General features: G+C 43.0%; 1 protein-coding gene across 2 annotated transcripts in view; it reads right to left on the bottom strand.

Annotated features, from left to right (window-relative positions):
• The window catches only part of EVA1C (eva-1 homolog C), a 44871-nt gene that overhangs the window by 14270 nt on the left and 11627 nt on the right, over positions 1–18974 (bottom strand). Inside the window, exons 2-4 of one of the 2 annotated variants that reach the window (XM_068144510.1) lie at positions 13123–13319; positions 9621–9744; positions 6453–6605 (exon numbers count right to left, since the gene is read on the bottom strand). In XM_068144510.1, the coding sequence (XP_068000611.1) occupies positions 6453–6605; positions 9621–9744; positions 13123–13319 (474 nt within the window). The remainder of the gene's footprint in view (positions 1–6452; positions 6606–9620; positions 9745–13122; positions 13320–18974) is intronic. The other variant, XM_068144511.1, reaches the window with a different exon arrangement.

The following is an 18974-nucleotide window of genomic DNA, read 5'->3' as shown; positions in this document are numbered from 1 at the left end:
GTGCTAGATTCTATGGTCCTGCCCTTGCAGGGGGGTTGGACTCAATGATCTCTGGAGGTCCCTTCCAACCCCTAACATCCTGTGATCCCTCTGCTCAAACACTGGTTCCTTCTTGTGCACCACTTGAGTCTGCATGGACACAGGCAGAAGTTCCCTGGCTCATTTTAGACTCAAGTAAGAAGTGTACTTTTCAACAGTTAGATAATCTAAGCTAGAAAAAAAATGCAAGAACCCCCTGAATTGCTAGTAAAGAAAACATTAATGAATGAAGTGATGTGCATCTGAGTGTGCTTTGAGCAGCTTCAAACAGCTGCTCAGCCAAATGCAGTCTTCCCTGTTCTTCTCAGCAGAAAGCTAACTGGACTCAAAATGCTGGCTGCTTTTCTTCTGCCCTTCAAACAACCACTTCTCATCCTGCCACTACTTTGAACTGCTTGGGGAGCTTTTTTTTTTAACATGATTTGTTGGGATCAAGGGGTACAATGGCTCCTACTGGGACTTTCTGGAGCTCAAAACACCTACTAATCTTCCCAGTTGACCCAGGTTGACATGGACAAGGAACTTCTCCTATCTAATGCCTGCACAGAGAGAGAAAGGTGACTTAAAGGTTTCAGTGGTAGAAGCAAAACCAAACAATTTTATCCATGCTTTTGCACCCATAAAACACAGTTGACTGTTGTTGCCCACACTCAGAATGGCAAGGTGCTAGTGGAAGAAGCTTGCAAGGGTTATGTGAACCTACCCCATGTTGCTGAGCCCTGGTCCTGCTACAGAGCAGTGCCTTTGCATCTAGCCCACTCACACCATCCCTCTGCCTTTACTGCTGGAGCACATTTGCATTTCCACAGTGTCCCTGGAAGAGGTCCTATGCTGTGTTACTAAACTCCTCGGAAGCCGCAGGTTTCCTTGATTCAGCAGCCTGCTACTTGCACAACTGCCCACAGGGCTTGTGTTCGAAATCAGAGTCACATTTAGCTAGTAAATGTATTTGCTAAGCAGCTGATGCTCAAGAATGGAAAGGCCTTCAGCCAGTGATAATTGCAGTCTAAAAAGTCACCTTCTCTGTAGCAGTTCTGAGCTACAAGCTGTTGCTGCTTCTCCCAGCAGAGAACTGGGCTCAGTGTTTCTGTTAACTAAATGATCCTTGGTGTGTCTGCACTTCTATATCCAGCTTACAAAGTTTGTGTTTCATGGCACCTAGATGTCCATAGGTATCATGAACCTAGGAACTGCAGTGCATAAGCATTTCCAGATCTGTCTATAGCCATTTGTACCTTCATTTACGTCTGCTATGAAAAGACTTATACAAGGGACTGGCTCAAACAGGGAAGAATATACATCTGACAGTCAGAGAAAGAAAACAAAAGCTTTTTCATCAGTGTTAATGAGTAAGAGCTGTAGACCCTCTGAATTGTCCACAGGAAAAAACAAACAAAGCCACAACAAAACAAACAAACAAACAAACAAAAAAGGGGGGGGGAGGGGGAGTAATCACAGTATCATAAAATACTGTTACATAAGCAAATCATGACACCTTCTTGGGCTGAAAGGAACCTAGAGGATTTTGGAAAGCTCTCTTTCTTGCCTTGCTAAAATCCCTTCTTCTCAGCTGAATGCCATTTCACTGGGAATAAGGGATTAGTACAAAACCCAGCCCCAGGTTATGTCATGTCATGGCGCATGAGGAAAGTGCCTGAATTCTCAACCTCCCAAAAGTGGAAACAAGTAAAAGACAGGAGTGTGTTGGAAAGAACCCTACCTCATGGCAATGAAGATAACTAATTCAGGGCTCTGCTGGTCATAAGTGCTTGAAGGAATGCACATCTCACTGGCCAATGCACATCCAAGCAAAATTTATGGAAAGGATATTTTAGAGTTTTCACTTGCAAGTTGCAGCTAGAAGTGACCTAGAAGCAAGCCTTTTTTCCAAGTACTTTCATGTATTAACAAGAGTAAGTTATTGAGAGATGTTTGTTGACCTGAATCTTCCTTGTATTCTCTATGGTAACCTGTTCTGACACAACCTTGACATTTTCTCTTTCTTTCCTCATGCACATGTCAGTACAACTATAAAAGAGATAGCGTGTCTGAAAAGCCAACAACTCACAGGAACAAACTGATACAGTTTCCTGCTTTGGTGCTGGACACAATTGCAGTAGGACCATCTGCTACAAAACTGCACCCAAAGGCAGTTTTAGCTTTATTGTGACCTTTTTGATAGCCTTAGTAAAGTTACTTTCTGTAAATTCTGTATAGTCTTAACAGTGCCAGCCCTATGAATATAGCTGCAGAAGCAAGACCCTGCTTGCAGGCTTTTGTTTTCCTGCAAAGATGCAGAGATCCTATAATGCAAACAATTTTCTGTGCCTCAGTGAACTTTGCTACTTGTGCTAGGAGCTTACTTTGCAGAATAAACTTCTGAAGGCAGAATATCCTAAAATGCCTGGAGACAAGGTTTTATGTGCTGCTCTTTGAAATGGGTAACGATGACACTCGCAGGAATGAGTGGCCTTGATGACAAGTTGGAAAGCAAGACCAAAGACATGCAAAAATATCATACTTCAGTTTGATGGTGAAAGTGATAAGAAGTGAGAAAATACAGGGGAAGTGTTTTATAGTGGTCTTACATGGAAATGTCATATCCTTTTACAAAGTCCAGTTCTTGGCCCCTCAGTTTAGGAAGGATATTGACTTGCTGGAATGAGTCCAGAGTAGGGCAACAAAGTTGGTGAGGGGCTTGGAACACAAGCCCTATGAGGAGAGACTGAGGGAGCTGGGGTTGCTCAGCCTGGAAAAGAGGAGACTCAGGGGTGACCTTATCACTCTCTACAACTACCTGAAGGGAGGTTGTAGCCAGGTGGGCATTGGTCTCTTCTCCCAGGCAGCCAGTACCAGAACAAGAGGACACAGTCTCAGGCTGCACCAGGGGAGGTTCAGGTTGGATGTTAGGAAGAAGTTCTATACAGAGAGAGTGATTGCCCATTGGAATGGGCTGCCCAGGGAGGTGGTGGAGTCGCCGTCATTGGAGGTGTTCAGGAGGAGACTTGATGGGGTACTTGGTGCCATAGGTTAGTTGTTTAGGTGGGTTGCATTGGTTGATAGGTTGGACACAATGATCTTGAAGGTCTCTTCCAACCTGGTTTGGTTTATTCTAAATAAAGATGAGTTGCTCTAAGTGCAGCTTGTTTGGTGGATTTTTGTTTGTTTATTTGTTTGTTGTTTTTTTTTCCCCTGGTCATTTTTAACAAAAGCAGGAGACATTTTGAAAGGAAAGGTGCAAATTACACATACAACTCTACATATCAGCCTTGGGACTGAAGTCTCACTGCTTTGTTAGCTATGGTACCTGTTAGTTTCTTGTACTCAGTAGTTCAAATCTTTACCCAGATTCAAGTCTTGTCTTTATATGAATCAGAACAAGGACTTGAATGTATATTTTCCATAACCCATCCTGTGTGGGCCTTTCAGCTGGCTTTGTCTTGTGCTAAAGCTGTTCCATTGAGCAAGACTCAACCACACCAGAGGACAACTCTACTGTAAAGGCTTTATCTAGCAGGAATGACACCACAATGCTATTGCTCTTCTTCCTTCTCTGTGTTGAAAATGGCAGCCAATTTGTATTACTAAACTGGCTCCTCCGAGGGGAGGCTAAATGTTGAGGTGAGGCTCAGGGTCCTACAAGTGCTCCACCAATACCAGAGATAGGTTTATACAGTCTGTTTCCCACATGGAGAATTCTGAGCCTTTATGCTAAGGACACCTTATGTTTCCCTGTGTTCCCTTTGAAACAAAGCTCCAAAAATCTGCCAGCTGATTTGACAGACTGTTCACAGAAATCAATGGTTCAGCATACATCTGCCTCAGTCCATTTGTCATTAATTGCTTTTGTCATTAATTGCTTACCAGCTGTATTACATGTAACATGAGGTCACAAAAATCTACAGAAGTATCTAATTAATTCAATACTCAGTACTCCTAGCAGGACCACACCAAGTATGGATAGATACAAAACTCTGAGCTCAACAGAGACTTCCTATACTTGTCATTAGGACTTACAGATGACTTCTTTGCTGCATAGTGCTAAAAAAAATGCTGGTTTCCTTCTGATGCAGTGAAAGAAATGGAAAGACTCAAGCACTGCCTTTAGGCTGAGATGCAAAATGTGGGCAGAAGTAACAATGGATGTGTGTTTGAGCAGATTCAGCTTTTGGTGCAAACACATACAAGTGTGTGGGCTCTGATTCAAGGATCAAGAGCAGCTAAAGTTTTCTAAATGGTCTCAAATAATTAAAATCATGTTGACATTCAAGTTGACAATGTTGACATTGCTTTCCTTGAAAGAGATGTATGCAGACAGTTTAAAAGTCTCATCATGCCCCCACTCACATCTGTATGTGCTTAAATAACCACATAAATAAGATTTAAGCTCAGGATGCATAGATCTGCTCAGGATTTGGCTCCCAAGTGCTAAGTCTCTTGTGATAATGGAATGTGTACTCCCCAATGACATAGGTGCTTTTGAAAACTATGCCCACTGCAGAGGGTTACTGGTTCTATGCAGGAAGAGGCCAAGCACTTTCATTAAGTAATGGGGAACATATATAAGGATCTACTTTCTAGATGCTCTCTCCTATTATCACACTTTTAGACTGCTTTATAGAACACAAACCCAGCAACAGACAGAGTGTTGTTTAAGAGGTGTTCATATGCAGATGGCTACAGCAGAAAGCTTGATGGTGGTGCAAATTGTTTCTTTGTTTATATGGGGGAAGTTTATCCAGTAAGAAGGGGCTGCAGTATTCTGACCTGTGAACTGTAAGAGCTGACATTAGAGGTAAGTGATTTCCAGAAGTGAAATAAATGCAAGAAATTAGCATGATATCAGACTTCTAGATCAACTTTGCTATCTCTGTGGTGCCTTACATCATGAAGGATGCATGAGCCTGTCAGAAACCTACTAAAATGATTCCTCCATAAAACAGATAGAAACATAGAATGGTTTGGGTTGGATAGGCAGAGCTAAAGTCTGTGTGAAGGACCACACAAATGTAAGATGTAAATGAAGGTCCATCACAGCTGATGTGAAACACAGTCCCAGCAATTTTAAACAGATTCATGCCTGGGAACAGATTACAATTTTCAGCCAATACATTTTTAATAATACCTATATAACTAAATGGAAACACTGGCTTGCAGACAAGTGGCTTTTAAGATTAATTATTGATTTCTTCTTCTTGTTCTCAGATGTTTCTTATAGATTTCACTTGTAGCACATTTCTTAGGAGTAAAGTTCAGTCTTTGCACAGGGTTGGCACCAGCCATATAACTCATTCCCTGTGTGGTGTTAAGGGATTTGAAGAGCACACATATCTAGTGCTGTCCTTCTCCATGGCATGAAAATTTACCTTCATACCTTCAGTGTCAACCACTGAACACCATACAACCTCACAACCATCACAAATGTAGGTATTTAGTGATAAAAAGTGAGTTGTAAGTCTTTAATCATAGACCAGACAGAGCAAAGTCAATGGTTGTTTGTGCACTTATGATGTTTTGGAGTCTTTTACCTGTTCAAAAGGGAACCATCTGTGCCTGAAAGTGGTCACAGTCTGACCAAAGTAACATTAATGGTAGAGCAACATTAATCTATTTTTTATATATTAATTACTAATGTAAAAAAATAATATTATATATTATATATTGGCATGCACCTGTACTAGTAAATCAGACATGAAGGGGCATGTTTCTGGCCCTGCAATGCAGTGTCCAACTATGACAAGTATGGTCCCTGCACCCATCAGCCTGGGGCCAACAGCATCTTCTCAACAACTGCCTGTCAGAGCTGAGGCTCTAGCACAGGCCAGGGAGCAGCCCCAAGAAGCATGTTGCATGCAGTCGTCCTGCTTTGGAGGGTAAGTACTACATGCAAAGGACATTTCTGCCTGCTGGATTTGGTGCCAAAGTGAAGTCCTAGGCACATTTAATTTCCCACTGCCATTGTCTTGGAACCTGTTCATGTAACAGTGATAGAGCTATGGACCTTATCCTTACAGTCTGCATTTAAGGCAAGGAAGAGCTGGCAGAATTAGAGATCAGAGGAGAAGGTAGCAGCAGGACCTAGCATCATGACACTCGGGTTGCCTGATTGTTGTCAGGAGTTGGGGGAAGAACAGAAACAAACAGCTGATATTTAGTATACATCACTTAAATTCCAGATGGCCAACAGAATTAGAACTAAAGAACTCTATGAAAGTTTACTACTTTTCTGCATTTCTTACTCTATGTTTTCCCCTTACACTGTGCAATTTGTCTGGGTTTCAGAAACAATCTGGCTTGCACTTCAATCACTGGCACTTTCAAAATGCCGTTGCTCTTGTACCTGAAATTTTCTCCCCATGTTTCCCCCCTGTGCACCTGCTTGAAGAAGGTCTATCAACAATGTGACAACATACCAAAGGGGGGGACGTGCTCCACTTCTGTCGAGCAGACATTCTCCTCATGTGCCCGTCTGCCATAGGTGGCAGAGTAGATGATAAGGAATTTGGACTCCTGACAGTGGAGTTTCAGTTCCTGGTTTTCACATGCTGATTTGGTTTTGTATTCAGCTAAAACAGAAGCAAACAACAATATGGTAGCATGAGGCAATTTACTCAGCTGGACTGATAATAGCAAACAACAGCAAGAGAGGAACCAGCTTTTCTGCAAGTTCTGTAGCGAGTGATATGTGGCACTATCACAACTAGAGACAAAGCCAATAGCAAAGTGGTGTGCTTCCTCCAACTAAATTGCTCCCATATGACTATCTAAAGCCTCTGGCTCCTTTTTGAAAGCAATTTAAATGTTAACTTTTGCCAATCTCCTCTGCCTTCCTGCCTGATTTCCTGGCTTGGGTTCCACCACTGCTCAGTAGGAGAAGCCTCATCCTTTCCTTTTGTCACTTCCTGGGACAATGTTGCATTCTATGCCTACTTCAGATGCCAGCCTGAGTGCTGAGAGCCTCCAAACACTCATCAATCATGAGGGTGGCTGGCATCACCCAGTGCCACTGCTTACCGTGCTGAGTGCTGAAGAATGGCAGGCACAAAGGCATGGGGATGGGCGGCGTGTCCTGAGCCAGACAGTGCTCTCAGCAATATTTGCATGGCTCCACCAAGGTCAGCGGCTTCCCCTGGGCGTGACTAGCCAGCACAGGCTCATTTTAAAGTTTTGCTGAGATGTGAATCAGGAGCCTGAGAAAACTACACCCCCTGCCTTTCTTAGCTGGCAAAGGCACACTGGCAGCACTTGCAGCACAGAAGTGGGGAAGGAAGGGAGACCACCTTCCAGACATTGTGGTTTATCCCTCCTAGGGAGCTGGTTAAAATCCGCTGTCTAGGCAAAGAGCTTTCTTGCTGGCCTAAGAAGCTGCTCTGCTCGCAGCATTTTACTGCCAAGTCTTCCTGGTCTAGGTATGATAGCGGACATTTTTGCTGCAGATAAGGCCAGGCAGAAGAGTTTATTCTGCTACATTTTTTTGTCCTTCCAAAATGTGAAAACAGGAAAAGGAGGATCCTGAGCCGAGCAGGAGAAAAGGGAAAGGAAAACCTTATTGTTACTGAGTAGTACCCCTGTGAGTAGAGTGTGGGTGTTTGTGGTAGGGGAACTGGAGAGAGAAAAACTTATCTGTTCAATAAAGAAAATATTATTGTTTCATTTAGAATAGAACAGATGAAAACAAACAAATGAGAAAAAAAAAAAGGTCAGTGTTCTTGGTAATAATCCACTTTCTTCCACACAAGCTCATCAGCAGTTGCAAGTTTAAGTCTAAAAAGAATGATTGTAAAAAATACTTGACCTGCTGCAGATTGTTACTTCTGTAGAAGCATCTGCCATACTCTACACCCATGAGGATCATGCCAAGAAAACAGAGGCTCTGACCCAAGGGCTGCTGGGCTAAAGCTGGGCTCTGTCTGTACGGCTGCGCTCCCTGACTGCAGGACAGAAAACAGAAACAAACCTACAAGTGGTATAAGACAAAGTTAAGAATACAACAGAGACCTCTGCAGAGATACAGCAACAATATTTCTAAGCAGATGAAAAAGGTAGGTATTTAGGTGTTTATGGGCCCACCTGAAGGCAAGGAAGCTGTAAAATAGACTTAAAATTGCATTCAAGTGATTTACTGAGTGAGGATGCTTGCCACAGCCGAGCCTACAAGCTTACCTACAAGTATAAATATCCCACCCTGTGAAATCACGTAGTTTGCACTAGAACTGTCCTGTTCCTCGATTCTGCAGTTAACATTTGCTGCTAAATACACTTCTGGGCAGCTTTTGTAAAATATAGATCATAGAGAATATTACATATTCAAAGTAGTTTATTCCCTGTGGGGAAAATATGAAGCAGCTTATTGAAGTAACAAACTGGATCCCAATCCACTTTTGATTAGTCAAAAGAGATTTCCTCCAATGACACAGACACATCTATGATATCCTAATCCATCTATTATTAATAATGCAGTAACTAATACATGAGAAGTTAAATTTAAACTATTGATAAAACAAAACACATCATTAAAAATGCAAATTTCAGACCTTTTCCCCCCCATTAATGATTGGCCCAGTAGATCTTCCTGGGAGTTCTCGTGTCAGCACTTTGCCAAAGGTAGTATCTGCCTACTCTATTCCCATATCTCTGCTCTGTCTTCAATACTCTGCATAAACTGACCCTTCAGTTTTCTTGCCACCTCTGTTCCTATTCCACCAATGATATCTATCTTAATGCTCCCATTAAACAAAATCTCTATTGTGCTTTCTCCTTTAGTTGTGGGATGGTATTTCTGAGTTGGCTGGGGAACCCACCCCCCAATCATCATTCTGCTATTATCTCTGAGACCCATTTCAATCACACTGGGCATTGGCTGCCAAAAACCAGCTGAGCCACTGGGCTACTAGGGCTTTTTCTCATATACAATAGCAACAAGAAAAGCATTTTGAAAGCATCAATAAATAAAACCTCATGATGTTTGTCTTAATCTTTCTTACATTATTCTCATGTTTACAAAGCACATCCTCTTTGAGGCAGGATTTGTCCCTTTATATATCATCAGTTACCTGCATAGAACACAGGTGATTCCATAAGTAGATTCTATAATAAAGTTAGCCAGGTGTCTGTGTCCTCCAGCCATTATTCTGTCAACAGAAGGTGGTAATAGAAGATTTCTGAAAGCTTTGGTCCCATCTCCTTAAGCTTTTTTTGCATATTCATTATTATGGTATCTCCTTCATGACTTGGATCCTTAGCCCAAGCATCTGGTTTTGATGTTCAGGTCTATTCTTCTAATATGACATTATCATTGCCATCTCTTCAAAAATAATTGCCCAAACATTTTCCCTTTCAAGTCTGATGTCTAACATCTGACTCTGCCAAACTACACTGGTCACAAAATTGGCAGTAAGCACACTGAAGTTGTAAACACAATGGAGAACTGAGGTAAAGCAGAAAAAAAAACCCCAATTTGCTATTAATCTAAGTCTCAAAGCTTCACAAGGACTTACACAAAGCCTTCTGCAACAGCATTTTAACCAAAACAAACAACAAAACAGATACAAAACCACATTTGCCTGATGTGAATTACTTACTAGGTTTGCATTTAAAGGAGACAAGGAGGAATTTAGTGGTCCCTGGACACAGATCAGGTCCAAAAACCCGACTATTGACAAGGAGCTGGCAGGATCTCAGGTTTTGGCATTCATCCAGTACTTTCTAGAACAATGGGCAGAAAGGATAGGCTTGAAAACAAGGTATGAAGCTATACGGCAATGAGAACACTTCTTTTTCTGTACAGAGGAACCATTCCTTCACAGCTTTTTGGCTATAAACATGTAAGAAACATCTGTACCATTGGATTTAGGCCACATCTCTACTGCACTTTGTGTCATGGCCAAGTTTATGTGAACACATTCATCACAGTGATGCCCACGGCAATCAGTGTTGTTACCAACTGATGTTGCAATTTGCTGCTGTATGTCACCTTCCCCTCTACCCACAGAGGGTCAGACAGATCTCGCTGTGTGCCACCACCGCCTTAGTGGTGCCTGGGACTCTGTGCAGCCCAGAGCAAGTAGGAACATGCTTAGCCTCTGGCCTCTTTGCTGACATACCTGAGGCACTCACACACTCCTGATAGATTTCATGCAAGTGCAGTGTCCAGGTGAAGCACGGTAACTCCAAAAGGATGCTTTTTTAACCATTTCATCTCAGTTTCCCTAAGTTGACCTGATCATGCTCTCCAGTATCTTCACTTAAAAGAATTCTAATGACCTGGTGTGCTTGTTGACACTTAAGCACAACCCCAGCTTTAAGCCACATGAAGGACCTCCTGTTTAAGGGGCTTTTATTTACTGCTTGCAGTTACACACATTATCAGATATCTCTTTGACTTGCCACTTGAACAAAATTCAGAAGTAGTCTGACAGCACAGATACGACTGCCTATCTTAAGCCTGATTACCTTTTCTTCTTCTTCTTTAAAAATGCTTTTCCAAGGCCATATCTACCTGAGATCTTTTTGCCCAGCAATATATCATGGTTCTTACTGTGCTGCTTCACTGGCAGCGACAACAGAAGGAGGATAATACAAAAGTCAGAAGTGTTATATGCAAAGGATCATGTGGACCCTCTCAAAGTTCTGCAAAAGAACTGAGTACTTCTAGCATTCCCATGGGTGTTCCCACTCCATCAGTGTTTTTAGAGCTGTAGCTATAGAAAATACAAAGACATTGCTCAAGATGAGTCTGAGTCCAGTTTTTAACACCGCCACAAGCCAAAGCACCTAAAACCTCCCCACTTCAAATGCAAGGGTGTACTTATGAAACTATTATTCACCTTCAAAGAGAGGGCTTTCTATACACTGCTTCTGGATAGTCTGTGGTGTTGTGCTTAGGGTTCTTGATGTTTAAAATCACAGCAGGCTGCAATAAGGAGGTTGTTGTCTATGAGTCATCCCACTGTAAACAGCAGTGAATGTAAGATACCATTCTCTGATAGTTTCAGGTATTCCTGTAACATCTATAGGAAATTTTGCCTTGATTCTCCTCAGAAGGGGTCTCAGTCATACCAAGATACCACTGTGATAGCACAAGCTGCACTCTTGCTTCCAGGCTGAGAGTTGGCAGGGGCTGAATGTCTCCTGTCATCCCTGGAAGCCATCCCTCCTAAGCAGAAATGATACACATTGGCAGCACATTGCAGTGATCCTGTAACACTCTTGCCTTTTTGTTTCCGTTGGTAGAAACAGAGGACTTGGATCCAACACTTTTTGAGCATTAACTGCACTCTGAAGATTTTAGAAGGGAAGGAAAAGCAGAGCACACTTAACTTTATCAGTCAATTCTTCTATTACAGAGCTGCAAGTCAAACAAGTCACTTCCTTAATTGGGATGGTTCTGGAACAGGCCAGTGCAAGAGTTACATCTTTAGTAAGTGGAGAAAGCTGTCCCCTACTGAGTCACCTTCTGTTTGCACCTGAGCTGAATCATCTCCTGTGCATCTGTTTGTATCTTCTCCTACTTAATGTAAGCAGCAGTCCCATTTTCTATCAAGTTGCTGTGCAGAAACACACAACCACAAAAGCAAACAATGGTATTCATAGCAAGATTGCACTGGAGTGCTAATATCTGGAGACAAATATAACTTTGCAGCCATCCTTTTAATAGAGGATCACCATAAAAAAATGCCTCTTATGCTTCCTCCTGGCTGCAGGGTAGCACCATGCCCAATTATGCAGACTGCAGATGCAGTTCCAAAGGGAAGGGGAGGAGGGATGAAATCACTGGTGCTCTTTTCTAAGAAATTAGATTTACAGGATGTGTCTCTTCTCCTTGACAGAGCCGGAATTCCCTGAGATGCAGAGCATTTGTACCCCTTATGTTCGCGGCCTCGTCAAAACGCCTTTGATCAGTGACAGTGCCTGCACGATGATGAGAGTTTATACAACAGCTACCCCATGCTGTGTTTATTATATTCAAAGGGGGGAAAAAAAAAGATGAAGACCCACAAAGGCACTCACAAGCCCAAAATAACCATTGGTGTCACTTTACTGTAGTCAATAAAATGACATCAACGATGTATCTGGCCTACCCTTTTTGGTGGAGAGATGTACTTTCACATGGCCCATAGGTCATGTCTGGAATGTCTTTAAAAGTTGCAGTACATCATGGGCAAGCCACACTTATGAAATGCCCTAATACTGTTTCTGGAGAGAGGATATTACCACTGAATCACTCTGTAAAAAATTCAAGACGGGAACAAACATTCCTGTGATCAAGCAATAATGTGTCAGCAGCAAGCACAAATGTTGCAAACTTCATCGGAGGGTCTGCAGAGCATTTACAACAGCCTCACCAACACAACAGTGCACAGACTACTCATTTTTGCAGTGATTTACTGAACTTGGCCTAACACTGGACCTTTTTGCTACAGGGAAACAAGCCTTTCACAGCACTGTAAGTCAGACCTCCTGAGCCTCGTTGCAGAAGACTCCACAGCAGAAAGTAGTAATTTATGAAGTATTAATCATTTTAGGCTATGCTTAAGTGGGCCCAGCCCACAGACAGAGAATACTACTGACACAAACCATGTGTTCATGTAAATGCAGATATGTGCAGAAGTGTTTAGGGTCTGCTGTTTAGTTGTCACAGTGCCTTTCCAGCAAGTAAAGATAGGCATGGAACAAGCCAAACACCAACCAATTGAATTCACTGGATTTGTAATCCAGCTCTGTCCAATGTTTGAATCCTCTCCTGGGGACAAGAACCTGTGTGATGGATCAAGACTGGTCTGATCAGTCATGATTAGTCCTTGTTTCAAAGGGAATTTATTATAGGAAACACTGAGAATGGAGTTTCCAAAGCAAGGCTCATCAGAATAGAAGGCAATCTATAAAGCTTTCACAATTGTATGCTAATATCCTGCTGGCCAGACAAATCCTTTCAGCTGTAATACTTTTGATGGTAAACAGACATAGACACAATGTCATTTCATTCAAGGTTGTGAACACTTCCCATTTTCACACAGCACAGCCCACCACGTGGAAACTGTCATAAAGATTCTGTGCATTAAGAACCTTTACAATGTGCAATACCTGCAATGAGGTGGGTGCCACACAGTTTATAGGTTCTGTCATCCTGTTTTCAGGCTCCTGGGTGCTACACATGTGGTAATCTTGCCCATAAAATGCTGACTGAACACTTATTGTTGAATGCCGAGGACAGTGCAGGCTCAGATGCTCCCCATCGCAGGCATAGGCAGTATGATTTTGCAGAAGTTTGGTTAGGTAACCTAGAAAATATTCAGCTCTGTTACAACTAGTACAAGAAATGACAAGCTCGTTAGATAATAAGAAAATCACAATCAGTCTCTGGAAAGGGCACTGCAGTCAAGGTTACACATGTGGCCTGCTGCCTCACCACATGATCCTGTCAATGGGTCAGCCATTACATGCTAGTAACTCAGGTCTGGAAAACAAGAGGTGGGGTGGCAGTGAGTCAGAGACACTAGCAGTGGTGCCATGTCAAAGACATCACTTCACAGATAATAAATGGGCTCAAGCCCTTGCCAGGCAGGGTTGCTAATATCCCCAGGGAGTTTGCAGACATTGGAAGGGTTATTTCTTGGTTTTACAGGCTAGCCTCCCACATTCCAGCTGCTAAGGTATTCCTTACACCTCATCTTATGTTGATGCTTTGCACTTCTGGGCTCCTAGGCAGTTGTGTTTCACACAAGGAATAATAAAAGTGTCTCTCTGTGTCACTGAAAGATGGTATGTAATTGCTGGACAGGAGCCCAGAATTAAGACACAGAATTTTGTATTTGCTAGAGAGTTTATCAGTGTTACCAGGAGAGGGAGAGGAAGGATCTGTATGAAGCTGTCCACCTGTACCATCAGTTTGCATCTTTTAATAAGTCTATCAGTGGCAGAGATAGTGACAGTTTGGTTTCTGATTTGTATTTCATCATATATTGTCTCTTTAGCCAAGATTTCTATCACCACAAGTATTTATAAGTCTGATCTCCTGGTGGCCTTCTCTCTGTTCTGCAGGACACTTTAATGGAAACATGCAAAGTACTACCTTTGAGCATTACAAATTAGCCACTGTGATGGGACACTATTAAGGATAATTTAATTCAGAGGCTTTCCTCACTCATATTTAGAAATATTGGCTATTTCTACCCTTCTGACACACTTGAAAGAAATCTACTTTAAAGCAGAAAAAGTTTGTGAGGCATGAGAGACAGGAGACATAAAAGGATACAGTCAACAAACGATGCAACCTCCTTCCTCATCCATAAACACATGGAAATTAGACCCAAACCCACTTCTTTCGCCATAAGTTTTATGACAGTCCAATATACTACAATCAAATCAAATACACTAATTCTTCCACTATTAGCCAAACTTTTCATTAACATGCACCCAATAATGATATTTGAATAGTTTCCTTATACCTGTGATAAACTCTGTATAATCAGCTCTACAATAAATTCCCAAACTCTAGAACACCAAGTTCACAGTATCACAGTATAACTAAGGTTGGAAGAGACCAGCCCTTCCCTACTGGAGAACAGCAGGTCAAGCAGAGCCTGGCCCCTGGTAGGCTCGCTTAACAGCTGTGTCAGGAAGCAGTCCTCCATTCGCTCCAGGAATCTTCTGGACTGCCTCCTCCCTGCTGAATTAAGTTCCCATCAGATATCTGGCAGGTTGAAGTCACTGGACAAGGACAAGATCTGATGATCTTGAGACAGCCTCCAGTTGTTTGTAGAACAATTCATCAGCCTCCTCATCCTGGTTGGGTGGTCTGTAACAGACTCCAACCAGGATGTCAGATTTGTTAGGCTGCCCTCTGATTTTAACCCACAGGCTCTCAATTCTCTCATCTTCCACCTTGAGTTCTGTGGCAGAAAGTGACTCCCTAATATACAGAGCCACCCCTCCTCATCTTTTCCCTCGCCTATCTCTCCTAAAGAGCCTGTAGCCCCCGAGCATAGCACTCCAATCGTGGGTGTTGTCCCACCAAGTTTCTGAGATGGCGACTATATCAGAGTCACCCTGATGGATCAGGACCTCCAACTCCTCTTGCTTGTTGCCCAGGCTGCGTGCATTGGTGTACATGCACTGTAGCTGGGTTCCTGACTTCTCAATTGACCCTACCTTGTGCCCTACTCTTTCCTCTGCAGAGGGACCAATATCCTCACCCACCCCATTCAGACCTAGTTTAAAGCCCTCCTAATGAGCCCTGCCAACTCCAGTGCCAGGACTCTCTTACCCCTTCTAGATAAATGCACCCATTCAGGACCCAGCAGGTCGGGTGCAGTAAAAGTTGTCCCATGATCAAAGAAACCAAAATTCTGCCACTGGCACCATCCCCTGAGCCAATTGTTGATGGTATGGGTTCTCCCATTCCTCTCAGTGTACACCCCTGCCACTGAGGGAACTGAGCAGAACACCACTTGAGCTCCTGCCCCATCAATCAATTGTCCAAGGGCCCTCCCTGAACTCCTTCTTAATCGCCCTGGTGCCCTTCTTGTCAATCTCATCACTCCCAGCCTGAATTACCAGCAGAGGGTAATAGTCAGTGGGCTCGTCCACATTCACATCAAAAACCCCAAACAATATTCCCCAAATGCACCATCTCAAGTAATGAAACACTAATAGAACTTGGAAAACTGAGACCATGATTACACAAGTATCTTTTGAATGAAAAAAAATTATACATTTCCTATCTTTGCCTCTTTTCCAAACATATAACTGGTCTCAGGAAAGACAAAAGCCAGCGTCTTCTCCTCAGAAGTCTTGCTTGTTACCCTGCTACAGTGATAGCAACATTATTACTGTTAAATGTAGAATAGAACAGAATAAACCAGGTTGGAAGAGACCTTCAAGATCTTCGTGTCCAACCTAACATCCAACACCACCCAACCAACTAAACCATGCAACCAAGCACCCTATGTAACAGGGGGAAAGACACAAACAAACAAGCAAAAAGAACCCGACAAAACAAACCCAACCGCAACCCAAAACAACAACCCAGACTGTGCTTTCTTGTTTTGGTGGGTGAATCAGAGCTGGAAGGGCAAGGGGTTTGTATCACTAAAACAAAAATCAGTTTTCACAAAGAAGATACTGAAAAACAGCTGGCTCAAGCTTACACTTTGGGGCCTTTTTAGACCTTTAACCAAAGAGGAGCAAATTAACAAACCGAACCAACAAACAAAAAACAAACAAACAAAAAAACCAACCAAAAAACCCACCAACATTTTAAATAGAAATTTAAGTGTTATTTAAGTATTCCAAACAAATGGTAAGAAAATAAAGTATTTCAGTTCTCTGGCATCTTTTCTGGCTCCAGCTGTGCAACTGCATAGGAAAATTCAGTTGCCATATCGGTTACTAAGTCTGGAGAAAGGAGAAGCCTGATCCACTATTGTCTTTACTGCTCTCAAGTAGAACCTAAGAGAAGATGGGAGTCAGCTTGATGCACCTTCCACTGAAGCAAAGATGTAGGCGAGTTCCTTACCTCATTGAACTCAGTCTGGGCACTGGCACTACAATCAGAGAGAAATTCATGCTCTCTATTTGCAGTCTGGATCTCAAGCCATCCCTTACATTTCTGTGTAACTGAGATCACAAATAATTGAGCTTTCCTGCCAGAGCCACTCCTCTGTCAGCCTGCTCCTGAAAGGTGTTGAATATTGTCAGGAAAATGGGCTGAATGCCCAACAGCACCCAAGCCACTTTCCTACAGTCTGTTACTGCAAAGGGGCCTCCAGTGGCATTTACAGAGGCCGAATGCCTTTGACGTTGCCATCATAGCATAAAGGGCCACAGTGTAAATCAGCATTCAGTCCAACATTAGTTGTGAGCACTCAACACCTTGAAAGATTTAGCCTGATATTTGTAATCATTTCAATTCCTCAGGTTTTACATTACTTGGAGCCAAGAGTGCTGTATACAAAACAGCCCAGTATTCCCTAAAGAATATCAGCTATGTTGTGATTTGGATGAGTTCCCTGGCATCTTAACTGCTACTTTGATCCTGCAAATTCCTAATCCAGTATCTAAGCACCTTTCCCCAACAATTGCAACTATTCAATCCTTTAAAAAAAAACCACCTTTATAAAAAAACTTGCTCTGATTCTGTACAAGCAATATGGTTCACTTACAAAAACAGCATCAGGTGGACGGCTGAAAATAAGACATCGTGCTCTCTGGCCTTCCAAGTGGCATTTGAAGTGACTCTGCTATTAAAATCCTGCTGCATTTGCACACAATAAAGGATAAAAATAGTAATGGAAATTGGCTGAAACCTAATGTTCTCTGATAAGAGAAGTCATGACGTACTAGTATCTAAACTGCTTGTCTTATGTGGTAGACCACATAAACCTGCTTTATTACTATATACACAAAATGTGTAGACACAGGTGGAGCAGTCAGCCCTTTGCAAAGCGTGGTGCCAATCAGGCAGCTCCCAGCTCACACTCGGAAATAATTCCCACTCAAAAGTCATGATTTCCTCTTGGTCTTCCCTGAAATACTCCAGCTTCTTTCCTCTCCTGATGAAGGCCCTCTTCAGGTACCAGAGGGCTGCCTGCCCTGTATGGGATGTCAGTTCTCTCTGCAGCTGCTGCCTCTCACCTCAGTCACAGAGTGGTGGTCTTGCACAGGAAGGCGCAGTTTTCAGTTGCTTTCTCTCCTTTACTGGGCAGCATGGCCTTGCAATCAGGCTAGTAGAAAGCTTCATCTTCTTAAGACCCTGAGTATCTCTATATTGTTTACCAAAATCTGTACAGAAACAGTTCCCTCAAGGCAGCAAATCTAGCCAAACAACAATGTAAGTGTAGGGGGGAAATGTGTTCTTATCTCTACCACTAATAACAGCCGTGATTATCAGGAGGGAGGGCATTGTAACAGTTGAATGGGTCTGTCACTCTTCCTGATGCATGCTTCCTTTTCTGTGTTTCTCTCAACTGGCACAATTAAATCAGGTCATCCAAAATAGTCAGCAGGGCTGTGTCACCATCCAAAGCAGGCAGCAGGATTGTGTCACTTTCAGGCACCAGCCCAGCATATTGCCTGGGCTACACGCACTTCAAGGCACACTATTTGTTGCTCAAAATCTCTCCTTTTCTATTTAATTAATTAGTATCTGTTCATTGTGAATGCTGAGAAAACTTTAAAAGAACATAACCTACTATGGGAACTAGAGGCTGTGCCTGGACTCCAGGACCACAGTCCTTGTCTCCTGAGGGCTCAGGAAATACTCGCTAGCTCCTCCCTGGACAGCAGGAGAGGAGATTCCCTTTCCCTGGAAAGCAGGGATCAGGGAGGACTGGAGCACAAGCAAGGCTTGCCCCAGCATGGATGGAGAGAGGCCATGACTGTGTGTACACCTGGACTGTGAGTCTTCACCAGAAGATTTCTGAGTTACAGAGATTCTTATCATGAGCAAACGAGAGAGTGAGATTGAGTGAGCCCTCGGCAAGTTTGATGATGATGCCAGGCTGAGTGGTACGGTTGACAGGACTGAAGGATGGGACACCATCCAGAAGGACCTGGCCAGGCTAGAAAAGTGGGCTCAGGAGAACCTCATGAGGATCAGTAAGGTGAAGTGCAAGGTCCTGCATCTGGGTTGGGGCAGTCCATGCTACCAGCACAGGCTGGGGGATGATGAGATCGAGAGCCACTCTGCGAACTTAGGGGTACTGGTGTATGAGAGGCTGGACATGAGTCAGCAATGTGCACTGGAGGGTGAATTGTATTCTCAGCTGCACCAAAAGAAGCATGGCCAGCAGATTGAGAGAGGTGATTCTGTCACTCTATTCTGGTGAAACCTCGTCTGGAGTACTGTATCCAGTTTTGGGGCCCTCAACACAAGAAAGACATGGACCTGCTGGAGCAGATCCAGAGGAGGGCCAGAAGGATGATCAGAGGGCTGG

Source organism: Melanerpes formicivorus, unplaced genomic scaffold (genome assembly GCF_026170545.1).
Source record: "Melanerpes formicivorus ecotype bairdi unplaced genomic scaffold, bMelFor1.0.p_v2 SCAF_11, whole genome shotgun sequence".
Taxonomy (NCBI): Eukaryota; Metazoa; Chordata; class Aves; order Piciformes; family Picidae; genus Melanerpes; species Melanerpes formicivorus.
The sequence above is the reverse complement of the archived record's forward strand: the minus strand, read 5'-3'. Positions and strand labels throughout refer to the sequence as shown.